General features: G+C 32.9%; 1 protein-coding gene across 1 annotated transcript; it reads left to right on the plus strand.

The window, feature by feature from the left end:
• The first annotated feature begins 14,037 nt into the window (after positions 1-14,037).
• On the plus strand, positions 14,038-18,536 carry LOC100262216 (probable receptor-like protein kinase At1g49730). The gene is made up of 7 exons (XM_002270069.4): positions 14,038-14,294; positions 15,496-15,751; positions 16,290-16,342; positions 16,414-16,481; positions 17,692-17,781; positions 17,930-17,999; positions 18,077-18,536. The coding sequence occupies exons 1-7, from the start codon at positions 14,231-14,233 to the stop codon at positions 18,379-18,381; spliced, it is 906 nt and encodes a 301-aa protein (XP_002270105.1). The 5' UTR covers positions 14,038-14,230; the 3' UTR covers positions 18,382-18,536.
• Positions 18,537-20,636: the final 2,100 nt, after the last annotated feature.

Genomic DNA, 20,636 nt, shown 5'->3' on the forward strand with positions numbered 1-20,636 from the left:
AGATTTTAAAACTGTTAGTGAATACAACTCTGCACTTTTCAAAATCAGCTCTCAATTAAAGCCGTGTGGAGAAAAAATCACAGAGGAAGACATGTTAGAGAAAACTTTTACTACGTTTCATGCCTCGAATGTGCTCCTGCAGCAGCAATATCGAGAGCGTAGATTTACAAAATATTTTGAATTAATATCATGTCTTCTTGTTGCTGAACAAAATAATGAGCTTTTGATGAGAAATCACCAGTCTCGTCCAACTGGATCTGAACCATTCCCTGAAGTGAATGCAATATCTTCCCAAACTCGTGGACGTGGACGAGGACGAGGACGTGGTCGTGGTCGTGGTCGTGGAAGAAATCGCCGATACCATGGTTCTTATAGTAATAATTCTCAGAAAATGAAAGCCTCATTGCACCACCAGAAGTGGAACAATACTGAGACAATACAAGAAAATGGGAAGTGTTTACAAGATAAACCTCCTAAGAACCATGAGAATAATTGTTATAGATGTGGTATGAAGGGGCATTGGTCGCGTACATGTCGTACGCCCAAACATTTGGTCGACCTTTACCAAGCATCAATAAAAGCTAAAGGAAAAGAGATAGAGATGAACTTTACCGATGGTGATGGATTGGACCTAACCTACTATGACATTGATTTCTTTGGAGGTCCCAATGAAAAAACAAACCATTTGATAAATGATGAAAAAATCAACATTGATTGATGTTACTTTATATATAAAATAATATATTATTATGTCTTATATTTACATCTGATTTACTTTGTTATTTACATTATGCCTTGTTTTTTTTGTTATATCTGAAATCCATGTGTTATTTGGTCTCAAGATGAATGAGGATGATGTATGTCTCGCAGACTGTGCGACCACGCACACAATTTTTCGAGATAAAAGATATTTCCTCGAATTGACATTAATAAAAGCTAATGTAAGTACCATATCTGGTACTACAAACTTAGTTGAAGGCTCTGGAAGAGCAAACATAACGTTGCCAAATGGAGCTAGATTCCATATAAATGACGCGTTATATTCTAGCAAATCTAGAAGAAATTTGCTCAGTTTTAAAGATATCCGCAGAAATGGATATCATATTGAAACTATGAATGAAGATAATGTAGAATATCTTTACATTACTTCCATTATATCTGGCCAGAAGATTATAATGGAAAAATTGTCGGCTTTCTCCTCTGGGTTGTATCATACAACTATAAAGCCTATTGAATCATATGTTGTCGTGAACCATAAGTTCAATGACCCAAAAGTTTTTGTCCTTTGGCATGACAGGCTAGGTCACCCAGGGTCTTCAATGATGCGTCGAATAATCGAACACTCACATGGGCATCCACTAAAGAACCAGAAGATTCTTTCGCCCAATGAATACTCATGTGCTGCCTGCTCACAAGGTAAATTGATAATCAGACCATCTTTTACTAAAGTCATATCTGAGTCACCAATCTTTTTAGAAAGAATACATGGAGACATATGTGGGCCTATCCATCCACCATGTGGACCATTCCGTTATTTTATGATCTTAATAGATGCTTCTACTATGTGGTCACATGTTTGTCTCATTTCTACACGTAACGTAGCCTTTGCTAGACTCCTTGCACAAATAATCAGATTACGAGCACAATTTCCAGATTATCCAATTAAGACAATACGTCTTGACAATGCTAGCGAATTTACTTCTCAAACATTCATTGACTATTGTATGTCAGTAGGGATAAATATTGAGCATCCTGTTGCTCATACTCATACCCAGAATGGTTTAGCAGAATCCTTCATCAAACGTCTCCAATTAATAGCTCGACCATTACTAATGAAAACCAAGTTACCTACTTCCGCCTGGGGACATGCTATTATGCATGCTGCAGCTTTAGTCCGTATTCGACCTACAACTTACCATGAATACTCCCCTTCACAACTTGTGCTTGGAAAACAACCAAATATCTCTCACTTACGAATCTTTGGTTGTGCAGTATATGTACCAATTGCACCTACACAACGCACTAAAATGGGTCCCCAACGAAGACTTGGGGTTTATGTAGGTTTTGATTCTCCATCTATCATAAGATATCTTGAACCTTTGACAGGCGATGTTTTTACAGCCCGCTTTGCGGATTGTCATTTTAATGAGAGTGTTTTCCCATCATTAGGGAGAGAAAAGTCGATTCCTGAAGAACGACGAGAAATTAGTTGGAAGACATCTACTATGACCCATCTTGATCCTCGTACAAATCAATGTGAACTAGAAGTTCAAAGGATCATTCATTTGCAAAATCTTGCAAATCAATTACCAGATGCATTCATTGATACAAAGAAAGTGACAAAGTCACATATCCCGGCTGCAAATACTCCAGCACGGATTGATGTCCCTGTAGGACAGTTAACAAATGAATCTAAGATACGCCTGAAGCGTGGTAGACCTGTTGGCTCAAAGGATGTAACTCCCCGGAAGAGGAGAACCCAAGAAAAACTTGGCACTCTAGAAGAGACCATCAAAATGACTGATCAGTTTAAAATTGATAAATCTATAGACCTAGAAGAGGCACAAATAATGCAGAAAGCCCCTGAAGAGGTACATATTGAACAAGAAGCCCCCGAAGAGGCACATATTGAACAAGAAACCCCTGAAGATCCACATATTGAACAAGAAGCCCCTGAAGAGGCACAGGTACCTGAAAATTGTGAGATCTCGGTAAGTTATGTACAAACGGGAGAAAAATGGGATCGAAATAATATTGTTATTAACAATATTTTTGCTTTCCAAGTGGCTTCTGATATCATAAGAAATGATGAAGATCCCGAACCACGAAATGTGGAAGAATGTCGACATAGAAATGATTGGCCAAAATGGAAAGAAGCTATACAGGCAGAATTAAACTCATTAACAAAACGAGAAGTTTTTGGACCTGTAGTCCAAACACCTGAAGATGTAAAGCCTGTTGGGTACAAATGGGTATTTGTACGAAAGCGCAATGAGAATAATGAGATCATAAGATATAAAGCGCGATTAGTAGCACAAGGTTTCTCGCAGAGACCTGGTATTGACTATGAGGAAACATATTCTCCCGTCATGGACGCAATCACATTTCGTTTCTTAATTAGTTTGGCAGTCTCAGAAGGACTGGATATGCGTCTCATGGATGTTATTACAGCATATTTATACGGATCCATGGATAATGATATATACATGAAAATCCCCGAAGGATTTGAATTGCCTGATGCAAATAATACAAAGCCTCGTAGCATGTACTCAATCAAGTTACAACGATCCTTGTATGGATTAAAGCAATCTGGACGCATGTGGTACAATCGCCTTAGCGAATACTTGCTAAAAGAAGGGTATGTGAATAACCCTATATGCCCATGCATCTTCATTAAGAAATCAGAAACCGGATTTGCAATTATTGCAGTATATGTTGATGACTTAAATCTTGTTGGAACTCCTGAAGAGCTCACAAGAACAACAAATTACTTGAAAAAGGAATTTGAGATGAAAGATCTTGGAAAAACAAAATTATGTCTCGGCCTGCAGATCGAGCATTTTCCAAATGGAGTTTTAGTACATCAATCAACATACATTAAGAAAGTTTTGAAGCGTTTTTATATGGATAAAGCGCATCCTTTAAGTTCTCCAATGGTTGTCCGATCACTTGATGTGAAAAAGGACCCATTTCGTCCTTGCGAAAAGGATGAAGAGTTACTTGGTCCTGAAGTACCATATCTTAGTGCTATTGGTGCACTTATGTATCTTGTCAATTGTACACGTCCAGACATTGCTTTTTCTGTCAATTTATTAGCAAGATACAGTTCCGCTCCAACTCGAAGACATTGGAATGGTATCAAACATATATTGCGTTATCTTCGCGGAACTACTGATATGGGTTTATTTTACTCAAGGGAATCAAAGCAACAATTGCTTGGATATGCAGATGCAGGATATCTTTTAGATCTACATAAAGGCAGGTCACAAACAGGGTATGTGTTTAATTACAATGGTACTGCTATTTCATGGAGATCTGTCAAACAAACAATGGTAGCCACATCATCAAATCATTCAGAAATACTGGCAATTCATGAAGCAAGTCGTGAATGTATATGGCTAAGATCTATGATCCAACATATTCGGGAATCATGTGGACTCTCCTCTATCAAAGGTGACCCAACAACATTATTTGAAGATAATGCTGCATGCATTGCACAAATAACAGGGGGTTATATTAAAGGAGATAGAACTAAACACATTTCACCAAAATTCTTTTATACACATGAACTCCAGAAGAGTGGTGAAATTGATGTGCAACAAATACGCTCAAGTGATAATCTAGCAGATTTATTCACAAAATCATTGCCAACTTCAACATTCAAGAAGTTAATACACAAGATTGGAATGCGTCAACTCAAGGATATCGATATGAGGGGGAGTATGCTTGTAAAAGGGTGTTAGTGTACTGTACTCTTTTTTCCTTCGTCCAGGTTTTGTCCTACTGGGTTTTACTGGTAAGGTTTTTAACGAGGCAGTCCTAATATACCAAGAAAAGAATATTGTACTCTTTTTCCTTCGCTAGGTTTTTCCTATAGGGTTTTTTACTAGCAAGGTTTTAATGAGGCATATTCTTTTAATATGGTGGTCATCCAAGGGGGGGTGTTGTAAATTAAGGGAAATGAATGACCACATTGATGGTCATTATGAACTCCATTTACTCATCTTTAAGATGAGTAATGGGAGTTCATATTATGAAGCCTATAAAAGGCTTCTTACCCCCCCCATGTAAGAGCATCCCGAGAAAAGAAAGAAAAGTTCTTCCTCTCATTCTCTCTCTCTCTCTCTCTCTTTCTTTCACTTTCTCAATTCTCTTCTTTGATTCCTTCTTCCATATTATATATCAAAGTAAGATATATTTTATCTCTACTACTTTGATTTGCATTATATTTGTCCTTGTTTTACAACATTTTTAAAAATTTTAAAAACTAAAAACATTTTTAGATAAGCTGTTTTTAATTTTTTATTTATTTTGACTTTATAAAAAGGATAAATTAGAAATTCAATATATACAATATAAACTAAATTTAATTGACATCTCATTTAAAATAAAAAAAATTTAAATTAAAAATATATAATTTTTAATAAAATATGAATATTAATAACATAATAAAATAATAAATTATATTTTTAATTAATATTATAAAAATATAGATATCAACATTAATTGATTTATTTTATTAAAAATGAATAATAATAATAATAATAATTCAAAATTAATAATTTATAATATTATTTTATAAATATTATAAAAAGATGGATACTAACATCTTATAAAAGCATAATAAATTTATTTTGTTAAAAATAAAGAATAATGATTCAAAATTAATAATTACTAATGTTGTGTTATTTTATTTTTTTAGTCATTGTATATAATTTTTGAGTTTTAAATTATTTTTAAAAATTATTAAACTTATTAATAAATTCAATACAATGTTTCACTTTATTTTCTTTAATAAAAAATGCAGAATAATTTTCTAATTTACTTTGTTTTTAAAAATTGTTTCTAAAGAATAATAACCAAATAGTGGTATATATATATATTTAAAAATTTTGATTTTCAATCACACACTCAAATAGATTTTTATTATTTAGCAAAAAAAAAAAAAAAAAAAAAGAAAGGAAAACTTCAAAGGATTATTTTGAAATGAAAATAAAAAAATTATTTCAAATTATGTATAATGTGAGTTTTTTTTTTTTTTTTTTAAAAAAAAGATGATATTATCAATAATCTATTTATATATTTTTGTCATTTTCATTCTGATTTTTACTTAACATTGAAAAAACAAATTATCATTCCAATTTTACTTCTATATTTCAAATTACTAAATTCATTCAATTCAAGAAGAAATATGAATGAAAACAAAATATTTATTCTTATTCATGATTTCTTTGACCAAACATGTCATAAATGGATTTAAACTCTAAAGTCCCAAAAACAATTCCAAATCAATAATCAAATAGCTATTAGGAGTTACATTTTTATTTTATTTTTTTGAAAAAAAAAAAAAGAAATAATATAGTTGAGCAGGTGGTTATATCATAAAGTTTAATTTTTTAAAAAAAATTAAAACTTAATATTTATTTGAATTTTGAGATTAATAATAAATTGATCATTGTTGTAAAACGGGGATAAATGCAACACAAATCAAAGTAGAGATAAAATATAAATTACTTTAGCAATATATATAATGGGAAGAAAGAATCAAAGAAAAAAGTTGAGAGAATGAAAGACAGGGAGATTGAAAGAAAGAAAGATTTTTCTTTCTTTCTTGGAGATGCATATTATAGAGGATGGGAAGCCTTTTTATAGGCTTTCCAAATGGTTTCCATTAATATTATCATAAATGAATATTAATGAAAGTCATAAATAATATCAATTAACATTTATAAATAGTATTAATTAACATTTAATATAATAAAATGTGGTAACATTCATTATTTCATTTATAACACTCCTCCTTGGATGTCCACCACATTAGAAGAATATGCCTCATTAAAACCTTGCTAGTAAAAAACCCTATGGGAAAAATAGTACAACATTTTTATAATTCTTTAAGTTGTGTTTGGTATGTTAGGATTACCTCATTAAAAACCTTGCCAATAAACCCAATAGGATAAAACTTGGACGAATGGAAAAAGAGTACAGTACACTAACACCCTTTTATAAGCATACTCCTCATCATGTCAATATCATTGAGTTGATGCATTCCAATCTTGTGTATTAACTTCTTGAATGTTGAGGTTGGCAATGCCTTTGTGAATAAATCTACTAGATTATCACTTGAGCGTATTTGTTGAACATCAATTTTACCACTCTTCTAAAGTTCATGTCTATAAAAGAATTTTGGTGAAATATGCTTAGTTCTATCTTTAATATAACCCTATGTTATCTGTGCAATGCATGCATCATTATCTTCAAATAATATTGTTGGGTCACCTTTGATAGAGGAGAGTGCACATGATTTCCTAATATGCTGGATCATAGATCTTAGTCATATACATTCACAACTTACTTCATGAATTGCAAGTATTTCTGAATGATTTAATGATGTGGCCACCATTGTTTGTTTGATAGATCTCTATGAAATAGTATTACCATTGTAATTAAACACATACCCTATTTGTGACCTACCTTTATGTGGATTTGAAAGGTATCCTACATCTGCATATCCAAGCAATTGTTGCTTTGATTCCCTTAAGTAAAATAAACCCATATAAGTAGTTTCGCGAAGATAGTGCAATATATGTTTGATATCATTCCAATGTCTTCGAGTTGGAGCAGAATTGTATCTTGCTAATAAATTGACAAAAAAAGCAATGTCTAGACGTGTATAATTGACAAAATATATAAGTGCACCAATAACACTAAGATATGGTACTTTAGAACCAAGTAATTCTTCATTTTTTTTTGCAATGACGAAATAAGTGTTTTTTCACATCAAGTGATCAGACAACCATTGAAGAACTCAAATGATGCACTTTATGCATATAAAAATGCTTCAAAATTTTCTTTATGTATGTTGATTGATGTACTAAAACTTCATTTGGAAAATGCTCGATCTATATGCTAAGACAAAATTTTGTTTTTCCAAGATATTTCATCTCAATTTCCTTTTTCAAGTAATTTATTGTTCTTGTGAGCTCTTTAGGAGTTCCGAAAAAATTTAAGTCATCAACATACATTGCAATAAATGCAAATCTGGTTTCTATTTTTTTTTAATGAAGATGCATGTACATATAGGGTTATTCACATTACCTTCTTTTAGCAAGTATTAGCTAAGTCGATTGTACCACATGCGTCCGCATTACTTTAATCCATACAAGGAGCGTTGCAACTTGATTGAGTATATGCTATGAGGCTTTGTACTATTTTCTTCAGGCAATTTAAATCCTTCACGGATTTTTATGTATATATCATTATCCATGGATCTATATAAATATGCTATAATAACATCCATGAGACGCATATTCAGTTATTCTGAGACTACCAAACTAATTAAGAAATAAAATATGATTGTGTCCATGACGGGAGAAAATGTTTCCTCGTAGACAATACTAGGTCTTTGCGAGAAACCTTGTGTTATTAATTGCGCTTTATATCTTATGATCTCATTATTCTCATTGTGCTTTTGTACAAGTACTCATTTATACCCAACGTGTTTTACATCTTTAGGTGTTTGGACTATAGGTCCAAAAACTTCTCGTTTTGTTAATGAATTTTAACTCTGCCTACATAGTTTTTTTCTATTTTGGTCAATCATTTCTATGTCGGCATTCTTCCACATTTTTTGGTTTGAGATCTTCATCATTTCTTATGATATCAGAGGCCACTTGGAAAATGAAAATATTGTTAATAACAATATTATTTTAATTCCATTTTTCTCTTGTGTGTATATAACTTACTGAGATATCACAATTTTTAGGTACATGTGCCTCTTCAGGGGCTTTTTATTCAATATGTGCCTCTTCAAGGGCTTTTTGTATTATTTGTGCCTTTTCTAGGGTTATAGATTTATCAATTCTAGACTGATAATTCATTTTGATGGCCTTTTCTAGAGTGCCTAGTTTTTCTTGCATTCTCCTCTTCCAGGGAGTTACCTCATTTGAGCCAATAGTTCTATCACGCTTCAAGCGTATCTTAGATTTATTTGTCAATTGTCTTATAGGGACATCAATCCTTACTGGAGTATTTGCAGCCAGAATATGTGACTTTGTCACTTTCTTTGTATCAATGAATACATCTGGTAATTGATTTGTAAGATTTTGTAAATGAATGATCCTTTGAACTTTTAGTTCACATTGATTTATACAAGGATCAAGATGGGACATAGTAGATGCGTTCCAAGTGATTTCTCGTTGTTCTTCAGGAATCAGTTTTTCTCCCCCCAATGATGGGAAAACACTCTCATTAAAATGACAATTCGCAAATCGAGCTGTAAAAACATCGACTATCAAAGGTTTATGATATCTTATGATAGATGGAGAATCAAAACTTACATAAATCTCAAGTCTTCGTTGGGGACCCATTTTAGTGCGTTGTGTAAGTGTAATTGGTACATATATTGCACAACCAAAGATTTGTAAATAAGAGATATTTAGTTGTTTTCCAAGCACAAGTTATGAAAGGAAGTATTCATGGTAAGTTGTAGGTCGAATATAGACTAAATCTGCAACATGAATAATAACATGTCCCTAGGTAGAAATAGGTAACTTGGTTTTCATTAGTAATGGTCGAGTTTTTAATTGAAGACGTTTGATAAAGGATTTTGCTAAACCATTTTGGGTATGGGTATCAACAATAGGATGCTCAATATTTATTCCCATTGACATGCAGTATTCAATGAATGTTTGAGAAAATTCTCCAGCATTTTCAAGACATATTGTCTTAATTGGATAATCTAGAAATTGTGCTCGTAATCCGATCATTTGTGCAATGAGTCTAGCAAAGGCAACATTACATGTAGAAATAAGACAAACATGTGACCACCTAGTAGAAACATTTATTAAGATCATAAAATAACGAAATGGTCCACATGGTGGATGGATAGGCCCACATATGTCCCCATTTATACTATCTAAAAAGATTGGTGACTCAAATATGACTTTAGTAAAATATGGTTTGACTATCAATTTACCTTGTGAACAGGCAACACATGAGTGATTGGGTAAAAAAAATCTTCTGGTTCTTTAGTGGATGCCCATGTGAGTGTTTGATTATTCGACGCATTATTGAAGACACTAGGTGACCTAGCCTGTCATGCCAAATGACAAAAACTTTGGGTCATTGAACTTCTGGTTCACGACAACATATGATTCAATAGGCTTTATAGTTGTTTAATACAACCCAGAAGAGAAAGCCAAGAGTTTTTCCATTATAAGTTTTTGGTCGGATATAATAGAAGTAATGTAAATATATTCTACATTATCTTCATTCATATTTTCAATATGATATCCATTTCTACAAATCTTTTTAAAACTGAGCAAATTTCTTATGGATTTGCTAGAATATAAAGCATCATTTATATGAAATCTAGTTCCATTTGGTAGCATTAGGTTTGTTCTTCTAGAGCCTTCAACTAAGTTTCTAATATGAGATATGACACTTACATTAGTTTTTATCAATGTCAATTTGAGGAAATATTTTTTATCTTGAAGAATTGTGTGCGTGGTTGCACACTTTGTGAGACATACATCATCCTCATTCATCTTGAGATCAAATAACACACGGATTTTAAATATAACTAATTTTTTTTTTTAAAAAAATCAAGGCATAATGTAAATAACAAAAGAAAATTGAGATGTAAATATAAGACATAATAATATATTATTTGATATATAAAATAACATCAATCAATGTTAATATTCTCATCATTTATTAAATGATTTGTTTTTTCATTAGGACCTCCAAAGAAATCAATGTCATAGTAGATTAGGTCCAATCCATCACCATCAGTAAAGTTCATGTTTGTCTCTTTTTCTTTTGCTTTTATTGATGCTTGGTAAGTGTCAACTAAATGTTTGGGCGCGCGATGGGTACGCCACCAATGTCCACTCATACCACATTTATAACAGTTATTCTCATGGTTCTTAGAAGGTTTATCTTGTAAATACTTCTCATTTTCTTGTTTTGCCTCATCATTATTCTATTTCTGGTTCATTTTTTGAAAATTTGAGGAATTATAGTTAGGATAGAGCCCTTAAAAGCATGACATGATGTAATAAATTTAGAATTCATTATTTATTTAATGATGTTCCAATTTCACTTTTATTTATCTTTATTTTATGTATTATACTTTATGAGCATTCTTGCTTGTATCTTTTGCATTGTACGTGACTTAGGTGCATTAAGAGTTGCATAGAAGATCTAAGTTATGGGTTCCTTGCAAATAGATGACTTGTTTACAATTGGTTCATGGATTTAGGCAACCTATTAGAGGTTTTAGTGCACCACCTCCTAATTGGAAGGATAACTGGTCTTGGCTATCGGGATGAGTTTCTCATAGTGAGTGTACTAGTGTGTATGGTTACACAATGGACAAGACCTACGGTGAGTTATGACTTAAGGTTATCAAGTAGTCATGACCTTACCAAACTGTTTCATTGTATTATCTCTCAACCTTGAGAGAATATTGAGTTTGTACTGGAATTAGTAGTGACTTTGACCTATGGGTGAGATCGTAAGCTAATCATATATTCCCTATGGATCGGGTCATTATTGATGGAAGCTAGTAACAATAGGTATTCTCAATAAAGACACTATAATATCTCTTGGGATTGAGACAATGTGTCCCATTGGGTGGTCTTTAAGGAGGTGTGTTCATAAAAACTATGGTCATAGTAGTTCCTTAAGTGGAACTTGACATAGACTCTTTGAAAGCTAAGACATGTTAATTGAACACACAATAGGAGGATCTATAACTTAAGGATAGTAAAGGTAATCTTGAAATATTGATAACTTTCACCTTGTTAAACTATGGACACCAGTTCATGGGGAGACTGAATATAATGGATAACAGGTCACGGACCCGAGCACTTGGTGTCTCGTTGTTATTTACATAGGATACTGGAGTTTTGTTGATTCTTTGTAGTGAGATGTTGAATAAACTTTAGAATTGGATTCTAAGGGAGCCAATATTCCTGTGGGTCCCTAATGGCCCCTACTCTAAGCTCATATACCTTATTGGTATGAGATATGAGGGTCGGATTGGCTATATGTTCACTTTTGTGCATAAGGGCATTTTGGTAATTACGTAAGATTGCATAAGGGTAAATGAACAAGGTCTCTGAATTGAGCTAATTGATTAATTAATAAACCATATTGGTTAATTAATCAATTAGAACCTATTTTAAGTTAGATTAAGTGACCCAAGCCCATGGGGGCTCAAGTCACTTAAGCCCACTTAGGAACCCTATAAATATCCCATAGGGGCTAGGGTTTCCACAGTTTTTGTCTTCCACCATCTAGAGAGATTGAGAGCCATAATATCCACCATCTTTTCATCCCCATCAAAAGTGTGCAAAGATCAAGGTTCGAGTCATTGGGTGGAAGACTTCAGGTTTACAAGACTTCTGCGATTTTGACCTTCATTTTCACCATGTGGATATGTTTTGGGAACATTTGAATATGGGGTACGGTTTTTATCAACACTTTTTGAATCCTTTTAAAATATAAAAATGTTATTTATTTATTTTTTTTTGTGCATAGGATTTAAAAAAAGCATAGGATTGTTATGTATGTTCCAAACCTGATCTGGACTTGGGAAACAAAGAGATCCGAGTTTTTCCCATCAATTATTACCATAATGACCATGGTATCAGAGATTCATTCTATGACCACAACCACGTCATCGTCCTCGTCCACGTCCACGTCCACGAGTTTGGGACGATATTGCATTCACTTCAGGGAATGGTTCAGATCGAGTTGGACGAGACTTGTGATTTCTCATCAAAAACTCATTATTTTGTTCAACAACAAGAAGACATGATATTAATTCAGAGTATTTTGTAAATCTACGCTCTCAATATTGTTGCTATAGAAGCATATTTAAGGCATGAAATGTAGTAAAAGTTTTTTCTAACATGTCTTCTTCTGTGATTTTTTTCTCTACACAACTTTAATTAAGAGATGATTTTGAAAATTGTAGAGTTATATTCACTAACGGTTTTAAAATCCTACAACCTCAAGTGCATTCAATCATAATGAGCTTTTGGGAGAATCATAGTTTTTTGGTGGTCATATCTTTCCTTCAAATTGCTCTATAGAGTGAAATAGTCCTTTATTGTGAGATACTTATTTTTTAAACCTTCATGGAGATGACGACAGAGGAAAATTAGTGCTTTTGCGCGATCCTGGAGGGATGCTTGATTTTATTCTTTGATCGTAGCTCTAAGATTCATTGCATTAAGATGTATTTCAACATCAAGGATGCAATAAAGATAGTTCTTTCCAGAAATGTCAAGTGCCACAAATTCGAGTTTTTTTTAGATTCAACATTGTCAAATAACTTCAAATATATGACAAAACAATATTATTAGAATTGGTTATAATAAACTACTAGTATTGGTATAACTTTTGATTATAATCAAAATCAAATAATTTGCTTATAGCCTTTAATAATATATAACACAAATTAAATGAATTTAAAAATAACAATATAAATATGTAAAATTTTATTATATATAAATAACTTCAAGTTTAAGATACGAGAATTACTTTGAGAGCAATTTGTGTTAATAACATATTGTAAAACGGGGGTAAATGCAACGCAAATCAAAGTAGAGATAAAATATATATTACTTTAACAATATATATAATGAGATGAATGAATCAGATAAGAGAGTTGAGAAAATGAAGATAGAGAGAATGAAAGAAATTAAGAATTTTTTTTTTTTTTTGGGGATGCATATTACAAGGAAAACGAAGCTTTTTTATAAGTTTTCTAAATGGTTTCCATTAATATTCTCACTAATGAATATTAATGAAAGTCATAAATAATATCTATTAATATAAATAAATAACATTAATTAATATTTAATATAATAAATATGATGACGTTCATTATTTTATTTATAACAATTATTTTAATTTAATACTTAAAATTATATTTTATTTTAAGTTATTTGATAAATATGTTTAATTTAATTAATTATTTAAATTAAGTTATTTGGTGGTATTAAATCATTAAATTGATTTATCAAATACCCTTATAATTTTAGAATAAAATGTGGGTTCAGAATAAGTGATGATGATGATGACTTGAGTGTGCATGGGGTAGTAATTTTGAATCTTGACGGGAACCATGTGATCAATAATGAATCTAAGTTATTTCATCTTGAAGTTTCCTCAAAAAATCGTTGGAGGGATTGTTTGCGACGGTATTTCTATTCAAGAAGCTGACATGGCACCACGTTGGCATGCTAATCTGGGTTGGCCAAGAATGATGGGCGGAGTGTGTTTGGAACCACATATATATATAGTACAGCCGGCAGTTCAGATCCACGCCCGTGGCACGTGCGGTGTCCCCCATGAGCACTGTTAGAGTAACGGATCGCAGATGGAGAGATCGGATTTCACAGTTACCAACAAATGGGTTTAAACAGAAAAGCTTTTACTGTGTCTTCTTCATCTTCGTTGACTACCCCCCACCAAACCTCCGAATTTCTCCCATATGGACCTTCCGATCCGCAAGTTTCGCCTCCTTCTCCTTGCCTGGCTCCATCCACATCGTTCCGGTATTCACTTGACTTCCAATTCATCATTAATTTCATTCCACATTCATGTTTTTCATTCAATTATGCTCTGTTTTTGTATGTGATTCAGTTCTCTTGATTAAATTCCCTTACTTTCTGGAATTCCGAGTCGGTTGTGTGATAGAAGTGATTTGGATGTACAGAGATGTGCATTGACGGATTTCACTGAATTTTCACATGTTGTTCTTATGTGATTCATTTCTGTGGAAAGGAATTGCTTGATTTCGTGGAATTCTCAGTTAATTGTGCACTACATGTGATTTTCATGCAGAGAGAAAAGGTTTTAGTATCTGACATGTGTTAAAAATTTATGAAAATTTTTAAAAGACGTCCATAGGAATTTATAGATTTATTTGAATTTACACGTTTTTCTTTGTTGTGATTCAGTTTTGTTGAAGAAAATTGGTTGCTTTTGCGCAATTCTGCGTTAGTTTTGTGATAGATGTAATTTGGATGTAGACATAAAAGGTTCAGTGACTGATTGTGTTAAACAATGTGTGAAAATCTTGAAGAAATTTTTTTGATATGAATTTCTTGGTTGTACATTGAAAAATGAAGACTCAGAACGATGCATTCTAAAATTTCAGTGTGAAAATTGGTTGATCTTATGGAATTCTGAATTAATTTTGCAAGGCATGTTCTTTGGATGCACAGAGAAGAGGTTTCAAGGACTGTGAGATGTTAAAAGGGATCAGAATTTTTTTGGTCATATATTATGGGTTTATAGTGTGAAAATTATTTGGACGTGATGAGACTTGTCACCTTCCTTCTAATTGAATCTAGAATTCTGTTGTAAATCGTGATCTGAAGTGGGGTCTTTTGGCTTATGTTGTGTTTTAGAATATGATGATTCTTTAGGCATTACTGGGTTCTGGAGGAAACTGTGAAGAGAAGGGAATTGAGATTCAAGTCTCTGGTCTTTGCTTGTTTGACTCTTTAAGAAATGGTGAATTTAAGGTATATAAGTCAGATAATCATGCGAGGCTGCCCTCAATGGATTTTCTTTTCTAGTTTCTGGAAAAACAGGAAAATATAGGTTTAAAATATTGCTATTCTTCTCTTTTGCTTTGATCTCTCTGCAACCAAACAGTAAAATAGCAGTTAATATGTTTGTTATACATTATAAGAGTTGTATGTATCTCCTAATTACTTCCATACTTACAATGGTAAATTTCAATTTCAGGCCCTGTGTCCTTTGTGAGGCGCTTCTCATACAAGGATATAAAGAGGGCAACGGATGGTTTCCGCAGAATCAGTTATAGCAATTCTTATGGGGTTGCTTATAAAGCCATATTTCAGGATGGTCTTGTTGCCTTGGTAAAAGAAGTAGGAGATTTTAATCAAGGGAAGGACATCTTCTATGGGGAAGTGCAACGATTGGGCCGATTGCATCATCGGCACCTTCTTGCACTTAGAGGATTTTCCACAGGACGTAAAAGGTTTGTTTCCTAACTCTTGTCAAAAGCAGATGTGCCAGTTTGTATGGCCACATTGCCTTCCCTGTGGATCTATTAAAAACAGGTTTTCCCAGATGGAGCCCTTATAAAATGTGATGAATAATATGAAGATCTTGTTTTCAAATTGGATATGTTGGCTGAATTTTGTGATGAAAAATCTACTAAAATATCATGAGATTTTGATATTAAATGTTTAATCCCTAGAATACCCGAAATAGAGATCCCAATTTAGTAGCACACCCGTGCTTCTATGGTATCGTTTCCTGTATTCCTGAAATTGATGTCCTTTCAGAATTAAAAGAGGGAGACAAAATAAAACAAGAACAGTATTCTCCACTTGTTCTCTTGCTGCAATTCTCCCCAAAATGAGACCTGTTTGAATGGATAGACCATAATCCTCATCTCTGATTTTCATGCATTTATTTTGTCAATCATCTCTGGTTTAATGAAGCTTATATCCTTAACTATTATTGTTCTGAGAAATTAACAATTTTGTTATATTCCTCTTTATTGTTTACAGATTCCTAGTATTTGAAAGCATAGAAAATGGAAGCCTGAAAGAGCATCTTAATGGTAACGTTTGGAGCTAAACTTGTCTATGTACGCCAAATTTGGTTTTGTTATAAACAATTGGTTCTTGGCAGATCCTCTGAAGACTCCATTGAATTGGAGAACGAGGCTACAAATAGCTATTGGTGTAGCAGCTGCACTGGTAAGTTGTAAAGTCATAATTTTATCCTTTTAATGTCATGGTCATATTTGCTGCCTAAGTTTCATGCATGCTTACCTACATACAAGGAGACATGTCACTCATCTCTGCAAGTATTTTTTAATAGGTATAAAAATCCTGAAAATAGAAAAGATCACAACCTGCAGTATCTCCTTCTTAGCTTTCATTCTCCAATTTTAAAGGTCAAGCAAAAAATATGTGCATTATCCGCTTGCTTCTGAGTTCAAATAGGACAACAACTGGGAAATGGACTATTAAGGTGGCTGTGTTTCTGAATTAGATTTTCCAAAGTATAATCTATTTGGCAACTCCCAGTTACGGGCAGTAAGATGGTCAATTTTGAAACATTCTTCCTAGGCCACATATGGGACATCCAATTTTCTAATCAGCTTGGAAGTGAAAAGGCCATTGCCAAAAAGCAATGACAGTCTATAGCATAGTGGATATACAAACTAGCCAACCAATTTCCATAAGATTCCACCTACCAATCCTAGAGCAGGAACCTAAAAATGGAGGTCCAACATAGTTTTCTCAACCTGATCAGGAATTTTGAGATTGGGTCATTTTCTTTTTCAATTTGAGTGCATAGAGATCAAAATAGGAGTGAGGAGAGCTTGGTTGCCAGGGAAGGGAATTATTCTCTTACTTCCGTACTATAAATGAAATTTTCTGGTAGAAATCAATCAGTTTTCCAGAAATACTTTTCCAAAGGCTGCAACCTTGAGCACCATTTGCATTGACTAACACCTTAGGGATTGATTTTGTGTATTTGGTGGCAAATTGACTATCCACTCCATCTCAAATCCTTTTGGTTTGGTAATATTTTATTAATTTACACCCATGAATTTCAAGACCCTTATGTTCCTTTCCCCTTATGAGCTTTCTCCAGATCACCGAATGCTAGCTGGTTGGCCTTTGGCTTTTGATTGGATGCCTGAGATGGTTTTGTTTGTTGACTCTAATTATGTGTCAATGAGAAACATGATCTGTGAAACCATACCCAAACTCAACTCAACTCAACTAAGCCTAAATCCTGTCTGTATGGATGTGGTTTACATTGGCCATCTAGCTACCTGATTGCTCCCTTATCAGCCTGAGTTGTGATGCATGAAATAGTCTTGTACCAAACATAGAGAAAATTTCTGTGTCTGAAGTTTAATTGACAGTTGCTTGGTTATGGTGATGTTTACAGGAATATTTGCAACTCTTCAATGAACCACCAATATATCATGTCTCCATCAGGTCTAGTAATATCCTATTAGATGAGAACTTCACTGCAAAGGTAAGAATATTTTCCTTCCTTTGTCTTTTTAACTTTTGGCCATAGGCTTTTGAATATCTGAGTTGTGTGTGTGGGTTGAAGAAAGACACTTCCATCCAACTTTGTGGATAAATTTTTAGAAAAATGAACATTCCTCTTCCTGTCACAGCTAGCTGACGTTGGTGTTCTTAGTTCTGGTGGAAATCATGCCACTGCACAAAATGTCTCATGTTCAAAAGGTGAGTTCTTACATCTGTTTTGAAAAACAACAATTTATATTTTTATTTTTTTTTCTTAAAAATTTTCTCCCTTGTAGATTGCACAGGTCAGGAAGGTAATAACATAATCTTCCAGCTTGGAGTTCTAATTCTGGAGCTAATAACTGGTCAATCATCAGAGAAGGGAGGTGTTGATTTAATTCAATGGGTCCAAGAATCTCGGTTAAGCAGATCCATGCAAAAGATGATAGACCCAGATCTTGGAAACAGTTATGATTCGAGAGAGCTCAACAATCTTTTAGCTGTTGCAAGACTGTGTATTAAATCTGGGGAAAAGCCAACATTTTCTATACCACAAATATTTCGGTATCTCCAGAAGAAGGTGGACATTCCACGTGATTAGTGTTTCTCATTTGGTTAGGCCTTTTTTGCTGTGAAATTTACATGTTGATTGGAAATGGAGATGATGTTGTCTCTTGGGATTCTACTTCCTCGTTTGCAAGGGAGCCTAAATTTTCTATCACAACAAGCTGGTGCCTAAATTCTCTATTTGACTAAGCTATGGGAGTCGATTCTAACCAACTCTTTTGAGAAAAAGGAAAAAAAAAAAAAATGCTTATTTTCATTTTATGTAATATCAATAGAAAAATCTCCAAATTATCTATTTTGATTTATAAAATTACGAAAAAAAAAATAAAAAAATATTTTATGACCTATATATTCATTTTAAATCTTTATTCGATCTTGGAAAAAGAAATAAATTGTTTAGGATTGAAATTTTCTTTTCTAGTGCCCAACCTTTTCCTTTTTTTTTTTCTTCCCAAATATATTCATCTTTTACAAATGGTAATTTGGCAAACGACTTTTCTTTATTTTTATTATATTTCATGTTAAAATATGGTTACTAGGGTTGTGCCAAACAACAAAATAATATGAAAGAATGTACCTTTTAGGCTATGTATGTGTGGATTGACATTTTTTTGCATGCGTACCTATTTGATGATAAGACTTGTTTTTTATTTGTGAAAAATCAATTTTTGAAAAAGCTAAGCTGTGATTTATTTTTAAAGGAAAAACAAAATAAAAAATAAAACCCTAAAGTGACTCATTTTTTAAGAAAAAAAAATATGTAAAAATTGCGTTAAAATCTGGAGGTCAGGTTACTTATTGAGAAGGTACCATAGGGTGGCGTTCCTTTAATTTTTAAAAAGGTTTTACTAAACAAGTGGATGGAACTAAATCTATCGACAAATAGACCTAAAAACCAAAGAGCAAGAGCAAAAATACAAGGTATGGTGATAATAAACAAGCAACATGGCTTGTGTATATGTAAAAGCCAAACTCAAGAGCACAACATGCATATTAAAGAAACCAAATCAATTAAAGCTGGAAAGAAGCGTACCTTAATACTGCCTAAAACAAGGGCAATGCGCTTGCATAAGAAATAACAGGTTAGTTCACAAACAAAATAGAGATCTAACATCAAAGAAAGAACTATTCAACATGTTGTCATAAAATAAATTTAAAGAAAATAGCTAAAGAGAAGTTATGCTATAAAGTAGGGTTTGTCTAACATACTTAAGGTGTCTAGAATACAAACTAAGAGCTAAAGAAGGCTAAAATTATACCAAAATGGGCTGATTTAACAAGATATACGGAAGATATAGAAACAAGGCTGTAAACATGCATTTAAAAAATAAATTTATTTAAAATGGTTAGAGTTAAGATAAAAATTAAAGAAAAAAATCTACAACATATATAAGATGTATAAACCATAATTCAAAAGCCCAAAGAGCCCAAACATGTACCAAATAATCCAGATTTCAAATAACATTTTATAACTCAAAATCAAGATAGTATAACAAGCATGCAAAGACTAAATTAGTTCACAAGATTAATAACAGATTTTTGAGGGGACCAAAGCCCTTAACCTTATTTAAAAAGTTTAGGATATGGAAAAAAAATCTTAAAATTAATTAAAAACCAAATAATTATGATTGATTTGCAAAAGCATTTTGACACGTAGAAATAGGGCAATAGTAGAGCATTTGGAAAAATTGATTTATTTAACAAGCTTGGAAAGGAATTTTTTAACAAAATGAATTTTTTTTGACACATTCAAGAAGTTCAAAATACAACCCAAGTCTCGAAAATATTTTAGAATAAGCCAAAAACTTTAGATTTGCAAAAGTATTTTGGGGGTTAAAAACAAGACAACAAAGAGTCAAAACTTGGAAAACAAGGTTAGTGGGTTTTGCCTGAAGCCCATATTAATTTCCATGGAAAAATTCACGTTCCATCCCTCTAATGAGCATGGAAGGAGGCTTATAAGGGCTAAAAGTAATCCATTAATTTATGATTTGCAAGGATAGTCAATGTTTCCAAAATCAAGAAAATATGAAAATCACAAGTTAGAGAAATGAGTGATGTAGGTTAAGGAAGGAAGTAAGTCATAGATCAACTACAAGGCTAGCACTCCTTTCCAACCCCCAAATAAGTACAAGTTTAAGCTTACAATAGGCATAGAAGGCCAAATTAACAATCACATTTGAAAAAGAGAGTTGAAATGTACATGAAGACATCCATGGATAGGTATGCTTCTACATATGTAAATCCAAACCATGTTTGCCAAAGCTAGTGGCAGCCATTAATGGCTAC

Source organism: Vitis vinifera, chromosome 6 (assembly GCF_030704535.1).
Source record: "Vitis vinifera cultivar Pinot Noir 40024 chromosome 6, ASM3070453v1".
Lineage (NCBI taxonomy): Eukaryota > Viridiplantae > Streptophyta > Magnoliopsida > Vitales > Vitaceae > Vitis > Vitis vinifera.